The 21,817-nt window shown below is 39.3% G+C and overlaps 1 protein-coding gene across 6 annotated transcripts in view; it reads right to left on the reverse strand.

Moving 5' to 3' along the window:
- Positions 1 to 21,817, reverse strand: part of VWA8 (von Willebrand factor A domain containing 8) — a 274,959-nt gene that overhangs the window by 76,449 nt on the left and 176,693 nt on the right. For all 6 annotated transcript variants that reach the window (XM_050946839.1, XM_050946858.1, XM_050946824.1 and 3 more), the window contains 3 exons: positions 11,677 to 11,785; positions 10,442 to 10,580; positions 8,724 to 8,926 (listed from right to left, as the gene is read on the reverse strand). In XM_050946839.1, coding sequence (XP_050802796.1) covers positions 8,724 to 8,926; positions 10,442 to 10,580; positions 11,677 to 11,785 — 451 coding nt within the window. The remainder of the gene's footprint in view (positions 1 to 8,723; positions 8,927 to 10,441; positions 10,581 to 11,676; positions 11,786 to 21,817) is intronic.

The following is a 21,817-nucleotide window of genomic DNA, read 5'->3' on the forward strand; positions in this document are numbered from 1 at the left end:
TAATTAAGTCTTGTATTTCATTACTTCATTAATGTCTTGGCTCTAAATCTTTGTCATTCAGTGAAAAGCTACGTTCTTCAAGGGTTTTATTTAAGGACATATTAAAAGTCAACTGTATGCGTGTCTAACATCTGAAGTAATACAAGTGAACAATAAAGGACTAAAAAGGTGAAGTCCACAAGATTCTCCTAAATAAAATATGTACTAACTCAATCTGAGTCACAGTTTTTGCGGGTAACCTTCAGATTTTCTCTAGGGCTGTTATTTTAGAGGAATGAACTTTTCATTTTGAATGAGAGCTTATTGTAGCTAAATATGGTAAAACATTTAAAATATTATCATGACATTTGTAGCATTTGGAAAATTCAGCTGCAGCTCTACTCTTCTAATAAAAGAAGAATTTACTAAATGCTCACGTATTCCAACCCAAATTATAGAAATGTGGCCCAGGAGAGAGTTTGTTTTGGATTTTGGTTTTCTGCCATATTGTATTTATATACTTCTGCATCAGCATAGCTGAACTGAAGAAATGCATTAGCCTTCCAAGATACAAAAAAACCCATATGAATCAGTTACGTTCTTCTACTTAGTATTAAGTTTATACGTGCAGCTGGCAGTATAAAAAGCCTCTCTACTCCACCCCTTTTGATGTTAATGGTTTCCTTCTGTGCTAAGTGACCGATGGCATATTCTGTCTGTGTTTAATAATAGAATTTTGCGTCACTTGTGAACACATCCAACTGCAGTTCTGGCAATCCTTCAAGAGGGATGGGAAAAGATGCTGATATGCAGTTCCGTTACATTTGTTCTCCACTGGGAGAAAAGTAACCTTTGGGTGACCTCATGACCCTGATGTCTGGAATTCCAAACTTTGGACAGATGTAATAACCAGCCTCATGAGTAGCGTTCTTTTATTTTTAGCGTCTGAACATTTTCCTTTCCTTACTGCTTCTTTTATTTGAGTTAGGATTTTCCTCTTAAAAGTCCTTAAACCAAACAGGGCTGTGATTTCACTGCTGAGTCGAGAAGTTGTGCTCAATGCTCTTGTAGGCATAGTGGGGAGTAGGGGGAGCGGCCGCAGATAAAAGTAATAATTTAAATATTTAACCCTCACTTACTTTCTCCTTTTTAACCATCTTTCATGCCCACAACTAAATTTCCTGTCCCTTGGTCCTTAACTCCATTCCCAGTTTCTCCCTCTTATATGCCTCCTCCCAGACACAATCATGCTCAGACATGCAGTTTCTTCCTCTCTTGTCTTATATGGCCCACCTCCTGGAAACACATATATGCAACAAATTCAAATATTCCTCCCCTTTCAGTTTATAGATGAGACTTTCTTCCTGGCTCTTGGGCCTTGCAAAGTAAACCTCTCCCTACAGTGTGGGCTCCCAATGCCTCCCTTAAACAGGCAGCTTCTCCTAGCACTGCTACCTGCAGATCTCAGGTGACACTGACACATTTAGCAACCATATCACTGTATATCCATAAAACAGAGGTAGAGAAAGAAAGTGCAAGAAGTCTGTGTAGTGGATTTGAAGTTCCTGGGTTCCAACTCTGCTGAACTCCGAGCTGGGAAAAAAATAGTATATGAACATGTAACAATCACAATGCATACATAAAAGGAGGCAGAAGCAAGGTTCGCTGTAGCAAACTGAAAACTGTTTTTTCTCAAATTGTGGATGTTTATACTTGTAAACTTAGGGTTTGTCTACACTGTGTGGTAATGCACTCTACAGGAACTTTTAGTTTCTACCAGCAGGGTCTGCATGGACCAATTAATGTACAATCCTTTTGTGTGCTTTAGGAATCACACTCCAGTAGAGTGCATTACCTCACCATGTAGACAAGTCCTTAATGGGCTTTTATATAACACTTATCGTTTGTAAAATATAGTGTGAGAACCTTGGAATATTTCTAGCTGTTAAAATGCTTTTAATATTGCAAAATGTTATACTTAACAGTAAATTACTATGCTGGGTTAATATCAGTTTTACTGTTGTATTTCTACAGTTTACATTTCAGTTAATGGGAGCTGTCCTTTTAAGAACAATATGGGACAGAAGTACAGAACAATGTGTGGGAGATTTTGTCTCTGTTTTAACAGAGCAGAGGTCCTCACCTTGCGTAAAATCCCAAAAGGTCAGAACTTGATTTAACCTGTGTATCTTTCAAGAACACAAATCTCATTCATGAAGGTGTAGCATCAGATCTTTCTGGGGGACCAGATGCCTCAGAGCATTGCTTATGGGCTGCAAACCCTCTGATCTGTAGGTCACCAATTTTAATCCAGACCAGATTACTATGGATTAAAAACTGTTCCCATCTAATGGATATTTGGTGGTCCCCCATTATGTGATGAGTCTGGTGGGCTTCAGTTTCAGCTCCAATGTCACAAACTCACACTATACTCTGCACTAGTTGGCAGACTCAGCAGAGGGGTCAAAAACGTCATGGGCCACAGAGACTACACTACCCCTGCTACTCATAGAGCAAGTTTCTTAAACAGCATCCTCCAGATAAAGATCAAAGTACGCTGGCAGGGCATGGTGTGTGGACAGCCTGTCCTGCCGATAACAGGAACTTCATTTACTAGGACTATCGAAACAATACCTTTTACCAGCACTAAATCCACACAATTTTTTCTAAAATGTAAGTTTATTGTTACAGATACTTTGGTTCTAAATATGCAAATTATCTAATTAAAAAAATGTGCATGTGGTTTGCTTCACACACTAAACTCCACAAAACTTACCCCTATCTACCTGTTAACATTTAGACTGGCCATCAGCATTGGGTGCATACAGAGGTGAAAAACTTGGTCTGTGAGGGGGAGAGTACCCTGCAGTTCAGTGTGGTGGCAAGGAACGCCGCCACCAAGCTTTTCCCTGAAGAGCTGAAGGCCCCTGCTGAGCACTCTGAACTCCTTCCCCCACATGAGAATAATTATGAATCTACTACCAAGATTCAGGTGGTAGAGGGGAAGCCCTCCTAAATTACCAACTGAAGCGTTTGACATAAGAGGGATTAAAAAAGGGCCATGCTCAGCACTGAAGTCTTCAAGCCATTCAGTAGAATGTGAGTCTCCCATCCCTCTCCCATGAAAACGTGCGGGTGGCTTAAAAGTTGGTAATCCCCACAAATATGCAGCTAAGTTAAGGCCCCAATAAAGTACACTTTAGCAAAATTTTATTTGAGGGAAGAGGAAAAAATTAAGGATTTTTATTTTAGTGCAATGCTCTTGATTCAATCCAGATGAACATTATATGAGAAAAAAGAAATAGCAGCAGTTCGTCTGCACAGCCATGGATATAGTTGTCTCATCCTTTCCACTATAATTATCTATTTAAGTGTGTTTTGTAATTGAGTCATAAATGTTCATCTAAAAAAATGTTTTATTAAAACAGCTATTTGGAAAGTCACTACTCTGTGATACTAAGTACTGGAGTATTTTTAAAACAAAAATAACAAAAGGGGAAGCAGAGATTTTATTTTATTTTTAATGTAGTTTTTGTTTCCTTCAAGATTTTAGCACTTTTTGACCCTTTTTTCGAATACTCATAACTGGAGGTCTGGTTTACATGATGATACCTGGTATTTATTATAGCACTTTCTGTCTCCAAACCACTTTACCGACGGTAGCTAATCATCACAATTTCCCTGTAAGGTAGGTACTGTATGTTGTTACTCTCCCTATGCAGACACAAGGAAGATGCAAAACAAAAAAGTTAAGTGACTTGCCATAGGCCACAGAGAGTCAGTGGCAGAGATCAGATTAGCACTCAGAAATCCTGTGGTTGGGTCACTATTTGTTTTCACTTCCATGGTCACCTCACAAATATCAATACAGTTGGCCTCATTTAGGTAAGTAATAACATCATTCCCATTTTACAGATGCACAGACTTGCCCAGGACCACCTGGTAAGTCTGTTGCAGAGCTAGGTATAAAACCTAGGTCTCCTGATTTTTAGTTCGTTTTTTTAACCTCACGGTCATCCTTGTCCACTAGATTACATCTGCCCTCTGAAAGTCTGAATGATTAACTAAACTTTACCTGAACTATACAAAATGTTTGATTCTACAAATTAAGGCTGAACTGGCTTGTCAGCAATACTGTCAAGCCTTCTGGCTTATGGTTACGACTGGAAATATTTCAAGATCAGATGGATTCTCAAGGTTCTGTATTTTTACACTTCTCAGCAGGGACCAGAAGTGCAGGGATTCAAAACATAAAGAAAAATAAAACAGAGGAAAACACTTCTCTTATTTTTATGTTTTGAAGCCTTAAGGAAGGATTATTTCATTTCAAGTTAAAATTCTGGATAAAAGTACAAGCTGTGTTACCTGGCTTGTCCAATTTGCCCACCTCTAGCCTTCAAAAACCAGAGACAAATAAAAAGAACTCCAAATGTACCATTTCTAAAATCTCCTGATTTTTTTTTTTTAATTCGAAGTGGACAATACTGTCTTTCCTTCCCCTTCCCATGTCAAAAGTCAGGTGAAGAAATGCCACCACAGGGGTCTTCTTCATCCTTCTGGAAGCAATAGGCTGAATGTTAGCACTAATCTGGGCTCTGCTCATTCTGCCTGATATGAAACTAAAAAGACTAAAAGCAGCAAAGAGTCCTGTGGCACCTTATAGGACAAAACCCCCGTGTCATTTTGGAGGTGAGCTTCGTGGGTGAATATCGACGAAGTGGGTATTCAACCATGAAAGCTCTATGTCCAAAAACATCTGTTAGTCTATAAGGTGCCACAGGAATCTTTGCGATCTACAAGCCAGACTAACACAGCTACCCCTCCGATACTAAACAGACTAAAAGAGCTGTGAAAAACCACGGAGATGCCGAGATCAAAGGCTTCAGTCACAGAGGAAGGGGGGGGGGTCGCCCATCAGGCTTACGCCCGGGACAGCCCACCAGATAAATGCCTGGTTCCTTGGTATCCCATTTTGGGCCTTGCAGCGAGCAAATTATTAACCTGGCCTTCAACTGGTGAAAAATTAAATAGAATGACAGGCAACAATCCACGGTGATTAATAATATGCTACATAAGTGAATCATATTCCTTAATTTTTCTGCATAAAGTGCAAGAAATTGATTGTACTAGAAGGGTCAAGTCATTTTTGAAGTGATCCTAAACATACGCAGGCTCTGTAAATCCCAACTGTCAGTTTAATGAAGTATATTTTAAGAATCAATGAAGATCTATTTTAATACTAAGTTTGTATATGAAATCCTAAGATAATGCAAAACATGCAGTAATATTATTGTTAGTATATTATTTTCCAGCATGATAATTAGGTTTATTTTCAGAATGCCTTTGCCCAACTGTGGCACTTGCTGAGAAATACAAGACCGAAGTTGCCAATATTCAGACTTATGGTCAGAGAAAGAAAAGAAGGTTACAGCTGAACAACAGTCAACAGCAATGGTGCATTGAACCGCAGTAGCCAACCTACAGTACAGTCTTTATATCAGATTTTAATTCAGACTTTTATTGAAAAATATATCCTAGAAGGACAGACATTATCACAGTGCAAAACCAATCACTGAGTTAAATGCCGAAGGTTTCACAGAAGCCTTTGATAAAATATTCCCTCTCCTCCCCAAAGAGATTCAATGCTACTGCAGTGTGGTTAAAAATAATATTAACAACAATTATTTTCATTTTAGGAATTTCAGAAGTTTAGAAATATAATAGGAGAGTATTGCTCGGATCTGCCTTCAGAAAACGTCTAGTATTCTAAACGTTCTCAGGCACTCAAAGCACAGGATCAAGTGCCATCTGTTTTACAATTTCTTGTATTGACTTTAGTCCAGGGGTTGGCAACCATTGGCAGGTGGCTTGGCAGGCTGGGCCAGTTTGTATAGCTGCTGCCTCTGCAGGTTTGGCCAATCGCGGCTCTCACTGGCTGCGGTTCGCTGCTTCCCACTGCCCCCACTGGCCCGGAGTGACGAACTGCAGCCAGTGGGAGCCGCGATTGGCCAAACCTGTGGAGGCGGCAGCTAAACAAACTGGTCCGGCCAGGGTGCTTACTCTGGCGAGCCGCGTGCCAGAGGTTGCCGACCCCTGCTTTAGTTATAGAGGACAAAACCTTGTTTTGAACTGAACAAACTTGTTATGAGATTCCCGAAATAGCTCAAATAGTACTATCACAACTGATCAAGACAACTCTATTGGCAACAGTGAAGGAAGTTAGCTTTTGGATGAGAATTGGGAAAATGCATTTCTAGGGGCCCAATTCAACACAGATATAGGCAAATGCAATTCTTCTGAGATCAGTAACAGGTTGCCCCACTTACATATGCACTGAATTTAGTCACAAGTCTGAGGCCAGTAAAGCATGCCTATATTTAGGCTATGACAATATGCATGGCTTCCTGGGATGCTAAATGTGTATGAGATATTTGACACCTCATCAGCTGTGGTGTTAATGGAAATTTCTCATTCCCTCTACTACATACAGGAAAGGTTCCTCTGAGCTAGCTAATAGCCAATGAGAAATGGGGAAAGAAACCAAGAACCAGTAAAGTGGGGAGAGGGGGGGAACAACACAAGAAAAGGAAGAGGGAAGCTGGTGACCAACAATAATGATAATTGTTAATGCTATGGCTTATATCACTTAGGAATGTAAACAGGATGTAAGACTGGAAGGGACCCCCTGAGCCATACATTCTAATCCCTTGTTATCTCAGCAACATCATCATATAACCTCATTCATAAATTTATCAAGCGCCATCTTAAAATTAGTTGTTTGCCTTGACTACTGCTATTGAAAGCTGTTTCAGAACCTAACTCCTCAAACCTTCTAATTTCCAGCCTAAATGTTTTCATGGCCATTTGTGTTTGTTCCAATGTTGCTATTTGGTTTAAATAACTTTTCTTCCTTCCTGATGTCTATCCAGGGCCGGCTCTACAGTTTTTGCCACCCCAAGCAGTGCGCCGAATTGCCGCCATGGGCGACGGGGGCAGTCCGTGTGCCCTTAGGGCGGCAGACGTGTTTCCATGGCAGCGGCAATTCGGCAGCTGCTTCTATGTTTAGCTGAAGCCATCCCGGACAGCTGAACATAGAAGATGCCGCAGAATTGCCCCCACCGCCTGCCGCCCTAAGGGCATAAGGACTGCCCCTGCCCTCCGCGGCGGCAATTCGGTGAGCTGCTGGGGGCAAAACAACAAGGACTGCCACCCCTTGCAGAATGCCGCCCCAAGTACCAGTTTGGAATGCTGGTGCCTGGAGCTGGCCCTGCGTCTATCCCCCTCAGGCATTAATGGGACATGATCATATATATTAGGCTATTACAATTCATATTAATACTTATTCTTTTTTTTACTCATGTCAGCATCTTGGTGGCTGCTCTCCCATCCCCTGTAAAAAGGTGTTAAAAGGTGAAAATATTCTAATCAATTTCTAATAGCAGTTCCAAATAAGACTATTGAAGTTATGGGCCAAAATCAAACAGATCTGACACTGAGAAAGTTAGAATCCAGATTCAAACTTTGCAACTCTAATCTATCTTTACAATGTGGTTTACACCACCGTTTTGTTTTACCCATCCAAACTTCCCACAAAACTCATGCTATGGAGAGGGCAACACCATGATACTTAATTAAAAAAAACAAGGGTGGCATGAACAATTGTGATTCAGAAGGCATTTATTTTTTATTAAAAGTTCAAAAACTAGAAAGGCGATGAGCAAGGCTTGGATTTGAATACATAGCTAAAATAGGGGAGTTTAGACTTAATAAGTTTCCTCTGCTAATTTGAGACTCCTAAACTCAAATCATCTCCTTTTTCCCCCTCCACTAGTTCTCAGTGTACTTTTACCACTAACAGGTGTGACAAAGTTCCTCTTCTATCTTGGTGGGTCCTGCGCTTATTAGCAGATTTTCTCACCTCAGTGATCTCCCCCCAGTCTGGATCAACTCCTCCTGTGTCTGATCAGGAGTTAGGAGGTTTGGGGGGAACCCGGGCCCGCCCTCTACTCCGGGTTCCAGCCCAGGACCCTGTGGATTGCAGCTGCATGACAGCTACAACTCCCTGGGATACTTCCCCATGGCCTCCTCCAAACACCTTCTTATCCTCACCACAGGACCTTCCTCCTGGTGTCTGATAACGCTTGTACTCCTTAATCCTCCAGCAGCACACCCTCTCACTCTCAGCTCCTTGGCCTCTTGCTCCCAGCTCCTCACATGCACTTCCTCTCCTCTGGCTTCTCCCCGCCTGACTGGAGTGAGCTCCTTTTTAAACCCAGGTGCCTTGATTAGTCTACCTTGATTGGCTGCAGGTGATCTAATTAGCCTGTCTGCCTCAATTGGTTCTAGCAGGTTCCTGATTACTCTAGTGCAGCCCCTACTCTGGTCGCTCAGGGAACAGAAAACTACTCATTCAGTGACCAGTATATTTGCCCTCTACCAGACTCCTGTACCCCACTGGTCTGGGTCTGTCACACAGGATAAACAGGTAAATCTCAGCATTAATAATGCAAAAGAACATAAAAACATACTTTAAACCAGCCTAAACACTGCAAAAAAAGTAGAGCTGAGGGATCCTCTCTAAAGGTTTATTGTGCAATTCGACTAAATATCCAGAAGAGTGCATATTTATCCTAAAGTATCTCACAACCTACAGAGGTTGAGGAACCACAGGGATCCTACTCTTGCTGTACTATTTTCCTCACAATGAAACATGAAACAGGAGGATATATATTTATTTATTTTACCTGCTCTTCATGTAGAATCACTTGCCCTTTGAGTGGATTTCCTAGAGGTGCCACAGTCACAAAGGGTTGCCATATGCTTCCAACTGTTCTTGGGAAGATGTCATAACAATCCACAAAGTATCCATTTTTACTAGATACATTCATGAAATATAAGGAAACTGGATTGCAGGTAGCCACATAGAGCATATTTTCAGTCTCATCTTCTGAAATAAGAAAATAAGGCAAAATTAATGAAAGCAAAAGACTTTGTCATGATCCAAAATCATGTTAACCATCAGATTAACTGAAAACTGAATGATGCTACTGTGGGAATACAGCAACATATTTAAAATAAGTTTATACTATTATGGCACATATATCAATCAATCCATGTAGGACTATGTGCTACTCTTAACCTACAGCAGCATTCCCATGACGACAAAGGGAATTTTGTACATAAATCAAGAATGCAATGTGGCCATTATGTAAATTAAACTTTTAACAGACAAGTTGTTACTGGCTTCACACTGACTAGTAACTCCCTCCACAAAATTCCAAAAGATATTTGAGTAGAAGTCCAAGACATAAAGCTGGTTTGGCATCCAAATCAACTGCTAAAGACTCATGTTATATGAATCCTTATAAGCAGAAACCTGTACAGCATACACAAGTTTACTTATAAAAAAGAAAAGTTTCTCAGAAAGAGAAAACTATAGTAAAAGTTTTCAGATGCAGACTTCTAAAAATATGTCCACTTACTGGAACTAAAACACCAGGTCATTTAATAATTATAGACAACAGGAAGGAAGTTTCATGTGGCAAGAGAAACACTACTACTGTTTTTGACTCACTTTAGATGTTTCTGAGCATCAAATTAAAACTGCAATTTCTATTAATGTCATCAAAAAATTGGGAACATGCTTAGAAAGCGAAGCCACAATCAGAAAAAGGCAGCGTTGTCAGTTTTCATAATTTTAATGTATTTACATTGTAAAATAAATTACAGCCACAAAATGTATTACATTTTATAATATACCATAAGTATCAGTCACAAATATCAATAATGATGTGATACACACATACACAAAAAACGTAATTAATAAGGCAGGATTGATTAAAAAAGAAAGGGCATTGATCGGCATAAGCACCAGAAAGAAATCACAGAACTTTGCATGCTACAAGTCTTTCATTAGAACTGGCTTTAATTAGAGAAGGGCAAAGTTAGAAAAGTTTTTAAAATTAATTTTGAAACAGTGTAGTATATAATATAAAAATTAGGAACACTTTGAATTACGCATCTACATTTCCTTTTAGAGCCAAATTTCCTTTATAGTTTACATTATCACCAATACGTTTTAATGGAATTATACTCCCCTTTTATGATTGATTGTTTTTGCATTTTGTCATTTTTGACTTAAAAAAAAAGTTAAACATAAAGAAAAGCAAGCAATATTATTTTTTCTATATCTCATGCAGGCCCACGGTGAAGGTTCCCAGAAATGAATTCCCTGTGTTAATGTGCATACACTCAGCACAGAATTTGTAGTTTCTTTTTTAGTGCAATTACAAAAATATGACATTGCTCTTGCATATTTCAAAAAAAGGGAATACAAACTACATAGTACTGACTATTCACGAACAGTTATGATCTCATCAGTCCAATTCCTCATTATCGCCAGTGTAACTTCTATAATACAATAATGGGGATCATTACAAAAATTACAAATATTTTACTGTACCTTCCGCTACAGCAACATCACTGATCAAGTTAACCTCATTCAAAGGCAGTGTCCAAAAAGCAAGTTCTTCTGTGAAACTGAGGGACCTTGCTTCATGCCGTTCCAGTGGAAATCCCTGAACATTTAAATAGACTGGACCCTAAAAGAAAATGATAACCGTGAGGACTAGGTATTTTATTTCACTCACCAACCTTTATAAACACTAGGAGTTTTCCTAAAGATTTCTATTGCTTTTAGCACTAAGTACCCGACCAAGCATTATAAAGAAAAGAGGAAGGCTTACATTTGGGAAGGAACCAGACTGCTTTTTCTGTAAGCCCTCTGCATCTCACCTGGAGCTCTGAAGATTCTGCCACCGTTTTCCGCGTAATATACAAGCCATGCTGTCGCCCTCCCTTGAGGCTATGTACTTCAACTGTTACATCCATCTAGTCATGGGGGACTGCATGGAACTTAGTATGGAACCATGGCCCTTAATCCCATGGAGGAGAGGTCACATTGCCTGGAGTGTTTTAGACCAATAATGAAAGCACAGTGCATTTGTGCAAGGAAACAATACTGAATTTCTTGATTATGGAAGGTTTAAAATATCAAACAATATTACACTAATAGTTTCCCCACCACCACTTAAGTATTAATTAATAAAGACAGGACAAGACATTGGGTTTGTAGAGGATGTGGATTAGGTTTAGGCTGGAGGCCAAATCAGACCAAAGGTTCAGATTCAGATCTGAGAGAAAAAATTTCGGCTGCATGTGAAATGAAACTGGAAAACAGGCTCCTTCCCATTTTATATTTCATCCAGATGAGTTGTGTTCTGGGGACTGAAACTGCACCTCCCTATGCATCCATACCTGTTTCTGGGCTTCTCTAAAAATGGCATTGTCACCTTCATAGCAAGAACTCTGCAAGAGCTTTTGAACTCAACCCTGCAAAGTCCACCCCCTTCATCCTCCCAGTACTACTTTCAGTATATGTCCTGCATATGGAGGGCTTACAAGCTAGGACCCCACAGCAACTCAGCTGGCAGTGTGAATCACAACATAGTCTACTTTTTAAATCTGTATCATTAACAAAATTTATTTCATTACAAAAATCAACTCAGATTCTTCTTTCTGCAGGAAATGAGTGACATCTTACATTTATTAAATCATAATCTGGGTGATGATATATTGCTGTAAAGAAAAAATGACTACTGGTAATCAATATTTTTAAGCATTGAAAACGACACAAACCTTTATATTTAACTGATGAGTTTCTGTTGGACACAGTAGTTTCTGCTGTGCGTTCCCTGATTGACTGATTCTCCAGTAGCCCATAAATTTATGGTCTGGCAAGGGTAGCCTGTCAAACAACATATGAACAAAGAAACATTTATCCCTGTTAATTTGCAATGAATAAGGGATACGTCATTTAACCATAGAGTTTTTCTAACGGGCTATTTTAAAGATTCTCTAGTTGAAAATGCTCCCTTGCTGAAACATTCAATTTCTTCTAAATGGCAAACATCTTAATTTTCTGAAACACAAGTAATCTCAGAATCTAAAAGACTGTGCTCTGAAAAGAAAAGCTTTAAAAGTCTGAATTGTCTAAACTATGTAGCAAAGCATATTCAGTGCTCTCTTGATCACCTTAACTCAATTCAAAGAGGATGCCAGAATGAGTGAGAGGAGCTCTTCTAAGTGATATGTTCCTCTACAAAAAATGCATGAGTACAGTAAATGTTGAATTGGTTTATTGCTGCAAGAAGGAGCATTAATTGCTGTTGTATGTTCTCTGACACCCAGTGGATGGGTCACACAGTACAGACAATGACCATATGCCAGTTGTCTATGCTGCCAAAACTAGCCTCTATTCCCCAGAAGCTTGGAATGGGTGACAGGGGATGGATCACTTGATGATTACTGTTCTGTTCATTCCCTCTGGGGCACCTAACATTAATAAATAATAGTATATGGAGATATACCTATCTCACAGAACTGGAAGGGACCCTGAAAGGTCATTGAGTCCAGCCCCCTTGCCTTCACTAGCAAGACCAAGTACTGATTTTTGCCCCAGATCCCTAAGTGGCCCCTCAAGGATTGAACTCACAACCCTGGGTTTAGCACGCCAATGCTCAAACCACTGAGCTATCTCTCCCCCTATTGGCCACTGTTGGAAGCCAGGATATTGGGCTAGATCAGGGGTCAGCAACCTCTGGCATGTGGCTCACCGGGGTAAGCACCCTGCCGGGCTGGGCCAGTTTGTTTACCTGCCACGTCTGCAGATTCCCACTGGCCGCGGTTTGCCGATCCAGGCCAATGGGGGCTGCAGGAAGTGGCGCAGGCTGAGGGATGTGCTGGCCACGGCTTCCCACTGTCCCCATTGGCCTGGAGTGGCGAATAGCGGCCAATGGGACGCAGCAGGTAAACAAACTGGCCTGGCCTGCCAGGGTGCTTACCCTGGCGAGCCTCGTGCCAGAGGTTGCTGACCCCTGGGCTAGATGGACCTTTGGTCTGACCCAGTATGGCCGTTCTTATGTATCACAAGAAAGTGCAGAAGGATGGTCCTTCTGTATGCCGTGTTAAGGATATCTATATGGCAGGTGTAGGGTTTCTCATGGATGGTTAGCCTTCATTACTTTTTGTGGTACCTGCTCACAACACAACCTTGCCAATCCTGCAGAAAAGACAGGGTTAATTTGCCTAAACTTGAATGATGCTCTTGATCTCATTTTTTTTCCTTCTGTTTTCCATTCAGGAAGAGAACATGTGGGCAACTGTCAAAAATAATTTCTGTAATAACTGAAAATATTGGTATATGATAAAGTAGTTTCATAGAATATAATACACATATTTTTGTTCCTCTACTCTCTCTCATTTGCAACTACTAATAAAATTACTTGAAGTTTTGTTAATGCAGAATAATTACATTAAAACCAAAGAACTGATATGCTAAGATACAGTATCAGAAAACGTCCTTTTGATCTCTCTTATTTGGAACTAGTTGGCATGTGGCATGTATTTAATTTGCTTCTAGCATAAGAAAGTTGAGAGTGTGTGCGAGATATTTCTAAACACTATTTAAACCTCTTACGTTATTGCATAACTTCAAAACTTGGCATGAGAACAGAAGACATCCCCTCTCCTTCCTTCTAAAAATACATCTCTGAAGTCTATTTTAAGTAAGTTCTCCAAGACTGTTTGTTGTCTGTGCTTGATCTCGCTCGTTCTATTTGTTGTGTCTGTTCCTACAATCAGAATTCTTTAAAAATAATAGGCTCTGGAGGTTTTATTTCTTTTAGATATTTTGGGCAGAGAGGGGGCCCAAATCAAAACCCTCGGTCTGAGCACCCCTGAACTTTGGAGAAGTTAAAATCTCTCTCTATTCCAACTTTAGGAATGAACAATTATATTTTCTAATTTTTCTGAACAGCACAAGAAAAATTAATTAAAATATTCTAATAATTGTTCTGCCCATGGGATTATGAAGGAAGTACATGAATTTAAATTTCTCTGAGTACCATGAACTTGGTAACAGTAGCATCTCACAAGGAATTAGATTTTAGTTTTGAACTCCTTACACATAACTCTCATGTGTAGTGAACTTTAGATCGATGAATCTACTAATAATTATGACTATTTACATGAAATTTTACAATTTTCTCCAGTCTTTGGAAAAGCTACATGCTCATTTTGAGAGGCAATTAGAACTGATCAATTGAGAGCTATACCAGACTCGTTTGAAACTGGGTCATGTCCTGAAGAAAATGTCAAAGACTAGAGCCTTTGTTTTAAATCTGAGATGCAGACAACGCATGAAAATATCATGAGTTTATAAATCCTTGATTTCCACACTTCCTAAAAATGAATTCTAGTAGACTGGTGAGATATGAGGTAGTCTTTGGCTAGGTGTTCTTCAAATTCTTTTTTGGTCTTCCTAATTATATTTTTACACTTCACTTGCCATCCCTTACACTCCTTTCTACTTTCCTCACTAGGATTTAACTTCCACATGTTAAAGGATGCATTTTTGTCTCTCGCTGCTTCTTTTACTTTGTTGTTTAGCCATGGTGGCACTTTTTTTGTTCCCTTACTATGCTTTCTAATTTGGGGTATACATTTGTCATAGCATTCTTTCTCAAATCTGAACCTTAGAGTCCAGGAATGAGATACTAGCATAAATTTCCCTAAGCTTAATTACCAGCTTAGATCTGATAGGCTGCCACCACCCAAAAATATAGTGTTTTGGGGCACTCTGACCTCCCCAACCTTCCCTAGGGACCCCAAGAACCTAGATCCCTTGGGTTCTTAAAACAAGGAGAAATAAACCATTCCCCACCTTCCCCCTCTCAGAACTTCCCTCCCTGGGCTATCCTGAGATACTTGATCTAACCTCTTAAATCACCATACAGAGAAGCACCTCCCTTCCCTTCCACAAAGAGGCAAACAGATTCAAGGAAAACAGAGAGAGATTTTATCTCTCCCCCTCCCGTCTCCCCACCCGTCCTGGTGAGTTATCCCAATCCCCTGGGATAAAACAAGGGAAACAGAGAAACAACAATCAATCAGGTTCTCTAAAAAGAAATCTTTTAATAAAAGAAAGGAAAAAGTAAAGAATTATCTTTGTAACTTCAAGATGTAACTATTACAGGGTCCTATAGCTTACAGATACCAGAAAGAGACCTTCCCCCCATACCAATACAAATCAAAATATTCCCAGCAACTACACATATAAAAGTTAAACAGCTAGATCCACAAATGCAAATAGAATAAAACAATTAAAAAGCCTAAACTGCCTGTTTTACTTACTATATGAAAAGAAACTTAGAGAGCCTGTAGTAATGTCTGGTCTCTCTCAGACTCTCCGAGAGAAGAACAAAGAACAAAGAACTCACACCCAAACTTCCCTCCACCTGAATTTAAAAGTATCTTGTCTTCTGATTTGTCTTCTGGTCAGGTGTCCAGTTTCCTGCTTGTAACCCTTTATAGGTATAAGAGACATTAACTCTTAACACTCTGTTTATGACAACATTCAATTGAGCCTCTATTATAGTATCTTTATGATGTCTTGCTGGAGCTTTACTATGTTAATAGTGCCTTTTTTCCTTTTCTTTTCCACTAAGGGGACTAAGTTCACCTTTCTCCTAAATTCTTGAGGTTTTATTCTCTTCCCCAGTTCTGAATGGTTTAGTCCCTTTGATTTGTTGTAAAAGAGTCACATGGCTTTTGTAAAGGGAAATCATACCTCACCAATCTACTAGAATTCTTTGAGAGGTCAACAACCATGTGGACAAGGGGAAGCCAGTGGATATAATGAACTTAGATCTTCAGAAAGCCTTTGACAAGATCCCTCACCAAAGGCTCTTAAGCAAAGTAAGCTGTCATGGGATAGGAGAGAAGGTCCTCTCATGGATTGGTGACTGTTTAAAAGATAGGAAACAAAAGGTAGGAATAAATGGTCAGTTTTCAGAATGGAGAGAGGTAAATAGTGGTGTCCCACAGGGATATGTACTGGGCCCAGTCCTATTAAACATATTCATAAATGATCTGGAAAAAGGGGTAAACAGTGAGATGGCAAAATTTGCACATGATACAAAACTACTTAAGGTATGTTCAAACCAGACTGTGAAGAGCTACAAAGGGATCTCACAAAACTGGATGATTGGGCAACAAAATGGCAGATGAAATTCAATGTTGATAAATGCAAAGTAATGCACATTGGAAAACATAATCCTAACTATACAGGTAAAACGATGGGGTTTAAATTAGATGTTATCACTCAAGAAACATCTTGAAGTCATCGTCAATAATTCTCTGAAAACATCCACTCAATGTGCAGCAGCAGTCCAAAAAGCAAACAGAATGGTGGGAATCATTAAGAAAGGAATAGATAATAAGACAGAAAATATCATAATGCCTCTATATAAATCCATAGTAAGCCCATATTTGAATATTGCGTTCACACCTGAACGCCCCATCTCAAAAAAGATAGATTGGCATTGGAAAAGGTTCAGAAAAGGGCAACAAATGGAACAGCTTCCTTATGAGGAGAGATTAAAAAGATGGGGACTTTTCAGTTTGGAAAAGGGATGACTATATGATAGAGGTCTATAAAATCATGAAGTGTGGAGAAAGTAAATAAGGAAGTATTATTTATTCCTTCTCATAACACAAGAATTAGGGGTCACCAAATGAAATTAATAGGCAACAGGCTTAAAACAAAGAAAAGGAAATATTTCTTTACATACAACGCACAGTCAACCTGTGGAACTCCTTTCCAGAATATGTTGTGAAGGCCAAGACAATAACAGGGTTAAAAAAAGAACTAAACACATTCATGGAAGATAGGTCTATCAATAGCTACTAACCAGGATGGGCAGAGATGCAAAACCATGCTCTGAAGTGTGTCTAGCCTCTGTTTGCCAGAAGCTGGGAATGGGAGACACGGGATGGATCACGTGATGACTGCCTGTTCTGTTTATTCTCTCTTGGGCACCTGGCATTGCCTATTGGCAGAAGACAGGACACTGAGCTAGATGGACCATTGCACTGATCCAGTATGGATATTCTTATCACTGAAGTCACAGGCAAAGATGTAAGAGGTAGTGGGAACTTGTGAGTTTAAGATGTAGGCAGAAAGTTCTACATAAACGCCTTCATTCTCTGGAATGATAATCTACAGCAGGGGCCGGCAACCTTTCAGAAGTGGTGTGCCGAGTCTTCATTTATTCACTCTAATATAAGGTTTCGCGTGCCAGTAAAACATTTTAATGTTTTTAGAAGGTCTCTTTCTATAAGTCTACAATATAGAACTAAACTATTGTTGTATGTAAAGTAAATAAGGTTTATAAAATGTTTAAGAAGCTTAATTTAAAACTAAATTAAAAAGCAGAGCCCCCCGGACCAGTGGCCAGGACCCAGGCAGTGTGAGTGCCACTGAAAATTAGCTTGCGTGCCGCCTTCTGTTGCCTACCCCGATCTACAGTATCAAACAAGAACTCTTATTCACCCACTTCATCCAAAGCTAAAGCTTGTTTGCTTTTATGTCTCTAGAGACCCCTAACGTGACATCATATGAAAGAAGAACTAATACCTAACAGTCATTTCCACTGAATTATTTCATAGTCAGTTCTTGGACTGTCAATCAACCTGTCAGATGCTTTAGATCCATTTTGTTTAAATTGTTACTTTTTGACTATTTTACCCTGAGGGTTCTAGATCCAGGATTCACTACTGAGAATGAGGCAGTTATGTAAGTAATGTTTTTGTGAAGAGGAGGAGATTGGCCCAAAACCTTTAGTCAACACGGTGATTCTACATAAAATTGTTATTTAGTTTGATTTTCTTCATGTACAGTAGTCTAATGGGAGAATTTGTCAGACAACAATTCTCTAGAGGCAAAATATAAATGGAGTAATTGAGTCCACTAAAAATGAAGAGACTAAGTTTATAGGAATCAAGTTACTTGTAATTTGTGTTTTCCGAAGGTAGTTATCAAAACTAATATAGCCTCAGGCAGGAGTTATAAAACGCGACTAGCAAATTAGGGAACTCTCAGTCTTGTGAATCAAAAGTGGGATAGAATGTTTCATAACATGAGAACTATGGGTCACCAATTGAAAATATTAGGCAGCAGGCTTAAAACAAAAGGAAGTATTTCTTCACACAGAGCACCTGTGGAACTCTTTGTCAGAGGATGTTGTGAAGGCCAAGACTCCAACAGGGTTAAAAAAAGAACTAGATAAATTTGTGGAGGATAGGTCCATCAATGGCTATTAGCCAGGATGGGCAGGAACAGTGTCCCTAGCCTCTGTTTGCCAGAAACTGGGAATGGGCAACAGGGGATAGATCACTTGATGATTACCTGTTCTGTTCATTCTCTCTGAAGCAACTGGCATCGGCCACTGTCAGAAGACAGGATACTGGGCTAGATGGACCTTTGGTCTGGCCCAGTATGGCCATTCTTATGTTCTTTGCTAACCATGGCACTTTAAACAAACAACTTTTGATTAAAGTCTTATTTGTATCATTTAAGATTTCAGTTTAATGACCTTCCTATTTCTTATCCGTGAGACACAAAGGGAGAAAAAGAGACATTAAAAAATTCAAGCAGCTTGAAGTTGCCCTTGCCTCCAACTCGATGAATGAAGACTAAAAATTAAATGGTTCTTCCCATCTTTCCTTTCTCCCCCTTCCCCTTATGGGAACAGCCTGACCAGTCATTCAACAGAGAAGAATAGGGCTTGAAGTAAGTCAGTCACCCTGTCTCTCCATACAGTCCCCGTTGCACAGCCCTACCCAGCTCTTTACATTTTCACTATAACAGATCAGCTCAGTGATACACAAAGCAGGGATGGAACTGCTGAGGAATGGATCACAATGACAAGACAAATTAACAGAAGCAGCAGCTTAGCAGCTGAAGACCCACTCACTAATAGCAGGAGAGGAAAGGAATGGGGAACAAGGTATGCAGCAGAGAAGAAAAAGGGAGGAAGATGTCCAAGATACTCTCACACCAGCAGTTTTTGTTTAAAATTATTTCAGGACCAAATCTAGAAGGCTTCACTCTCTCTTTATTCAGTCCTATTTCATGTAAACACCACAGAGCTCAATGTAGTAATTTTCTAGAGTTAGAACTGACAACAGAGTACTTTCTGGCAGGGTGGGGGTTAAATATTACATGTACGATATTTAATTCCTACAAATTGCTTTCCCCCAATTTTAGGTGTAATAATACACTCCATTGTGTGCTACTATGTAGTGAATGTGAACTGAGGCACTCTACTGCTGTATGGGCCTCAGCACAGATGTGTGGAAATTTGATGAACAGTGCACAACCTGATGTGTGTTATTTCGTACACAGCCTCCAGCTACATTAGATATCAATCAAAAGGAAAACTAATAGATAAAAACAATAGCTTTCCAGTCTGCGTGGGTGAGTGGGGACCAATTATAATCACTACCTTCCAAGAACAGGATATGTAGGTAAGTCATCTCACCTTTATAAACATCAATTCTGCAATGCTAAGCTTATCAAAAGATATTGTAAAATTCATAAAGATACCCTGACTTAAATACAGGGGACTACTAGATGGGGAGCAGAGAGAATGGAGTTAAACTCTCCCACTCCTTACTTGACAGGCAATACCAAAAAAAACCTCAGTTAACTCACAAGATCCTGGGAGTCAGGACATGCCCCTAATCTATTATCTGGCCACAGATGAACCTCACAGAGATATTTTCAAACCAGTTCAATTAGAAAAAGGTTCAGATGATTTTAAAATGGGAATGGGCGATGTATTTTCTGGCTTGGAAAATTGGAAATCTAGAGAAGATATGATAAAATAATGAATGGCTTAAAGAACCCCAATTGGGTGTTCCTAGTAATATTTCCAAAATAGCATGGTGAAATTAAAAGGCAAAAACAGAAAATGTACAAAAAATACCTTTTCAATGTAACACATGAAACTCATGCCTACATGATATTCTACTGTTATCATGCAACATCTCAAAGTACAGAGAGTCCTATTTACTCAGTACTTGGACAGGAGCAAGCTCCAAAGAACAAATATGCTATAAGATGTGATGCTGGTGACTCGGCAAGTAGCCTCTATGTCAATCTACCCTCTGTGTCACTAGTGAACAAATGTCCAGAATGACGAACAAATGTCCAGACACTTGTTGGAGATGCTCTCCTTCAGAAAGCAGTTACAGACCTCACAGCATTTGTGAATTTAGTAGTGTTAATCTGGTGTCCTGGCCAAACTCCATCTTAGGTCTTATGTTTTCCTGGCAGTTTCAATTAATTACGATAGTTTCCTTCACTTCTTGTTCTGAACAACCGCTGCAGAAGTGATTGACTTTCAGTGTCACGTGAAGTGATCTTTTATATATAACTATTTAACAAGGACATTGTAAATTGATTTGTTAATGTTTGTGAAAGTATACTGAGATCACTGAATGAAGGGCTGTTAAGAAATATAAAGTATATTATCAAGAAAAATAGCATAGTATATTTTAAAAATGAGATACGTATATGAATGAGAAAAACACCTGCAGTTAAATTAGTTAAGAAATATATTGTATGGGCCACTGATAATCGACTGGAGAATGACACTGAATTTTTCCTAACATACAGTATTGTTTAGTTAGGTGCATTTCCTCAAAAGTATCTGTGATTACCTAGTCAGCCTCTCTTGTGGAGAAACGGCTTTTGGAGGTTTATAATTTTGTTTGCTGGCCTATGAACACGACTGATTTCTCTGAGGGCTCTCAGTTCTTTTAAGCTTGACAATTTGCTCCAAAATCTCATGCCAAAGCCTGAAACCATGGAGTATGGATCGATTATAATTCATTTAACTTTGGAGACACTGAGTGAGATTCCGTAGACTACACTGATCCCTTCCATAAAACAACTCACACAGCAGGAATCCCTTTTTATTGACCATTAATGATCTCCTAACCCTTTTCACAAGAATAGGCATATTCATTCCAGAGTCCAAGCAAAAATTCCAGAATGGACAACTGTATTCTGCCCACCTAAATTCACCCTGAAGTTTAACTGGATACATTCTTCTTCTGTGTTTCTTGTCCTAAACTGCTATGTAATACCCCAGTCTGTTGTTCATGTGCTTGCCACGCTTTGTTCCTACACAGATAAATAACAGCTATCACATTCCACTCTGGTTCAGTGGTAGATTAAATAATTCCTGCTTGTAGATGTCTTTTGGATAAAGTGATATGGAACATATACAAAGATTCACCTCTGCTAAATATAAATGAAGCTCAGTATATTAAAATAAAATAAAATATTCACAAACAGTTGTATCAAATATATTAACAAATGCAGTAGAATTCCTGTACCAGTGAAACAACGCATCAATAGGTTTCAGAGTGGTAGCCGTATTAGTCTGTATCAGCAAAGACAAAGAGGAGTCCTTGTGACACCTTAGAGACTAACAAATTTATTCTGGCATAAGCTTTCATGGGCTAAAACCCACTTTATCAGATGTATGGAGTGAAAAATACAGTAAGCAGTATATACATACAGCACATTAATAGATGGGAGTTGCCTTACCAAGTAGGGGGTCAGTGCTTAATTGAACTGTCCTTTCAATAGCACTCATACACATTATTCCTGGATCGAACCAGCATAATTATTCCACTTTTAAATTCCAGGAAAATATTTCTAAAATACAAATAGGCCTAGACCAAAATCCCTAGATATGAACATTTGTGAGCTTTGGGGAAATTAAGATAGGATATTTTTCTCTATAGTTGGGCTGAACTCTGTATCCAATCACCTCTGAATCTTCATGGTTAAGACCATAGCCAATAAAAACAAATGGTACATTTATTTTTCTAAAATCCTTATTTAAGTTAAATAAAATGCCAA

Source organism: Gopherus flavomarginatus, chromosome 1 (assembly GCF_025201925.1).
Source record: "Gopherus flavomarginatus isolate rGopFla2 chromosome 1, rGopFla2.mat.asm, whole genome shotgun sequence".
Taxonomy (NCBI): Eukaryota; Metazoa; Chordata; order Testudines; family Testudinidae; genus Gopherus; species Gopherus flavomarginatus.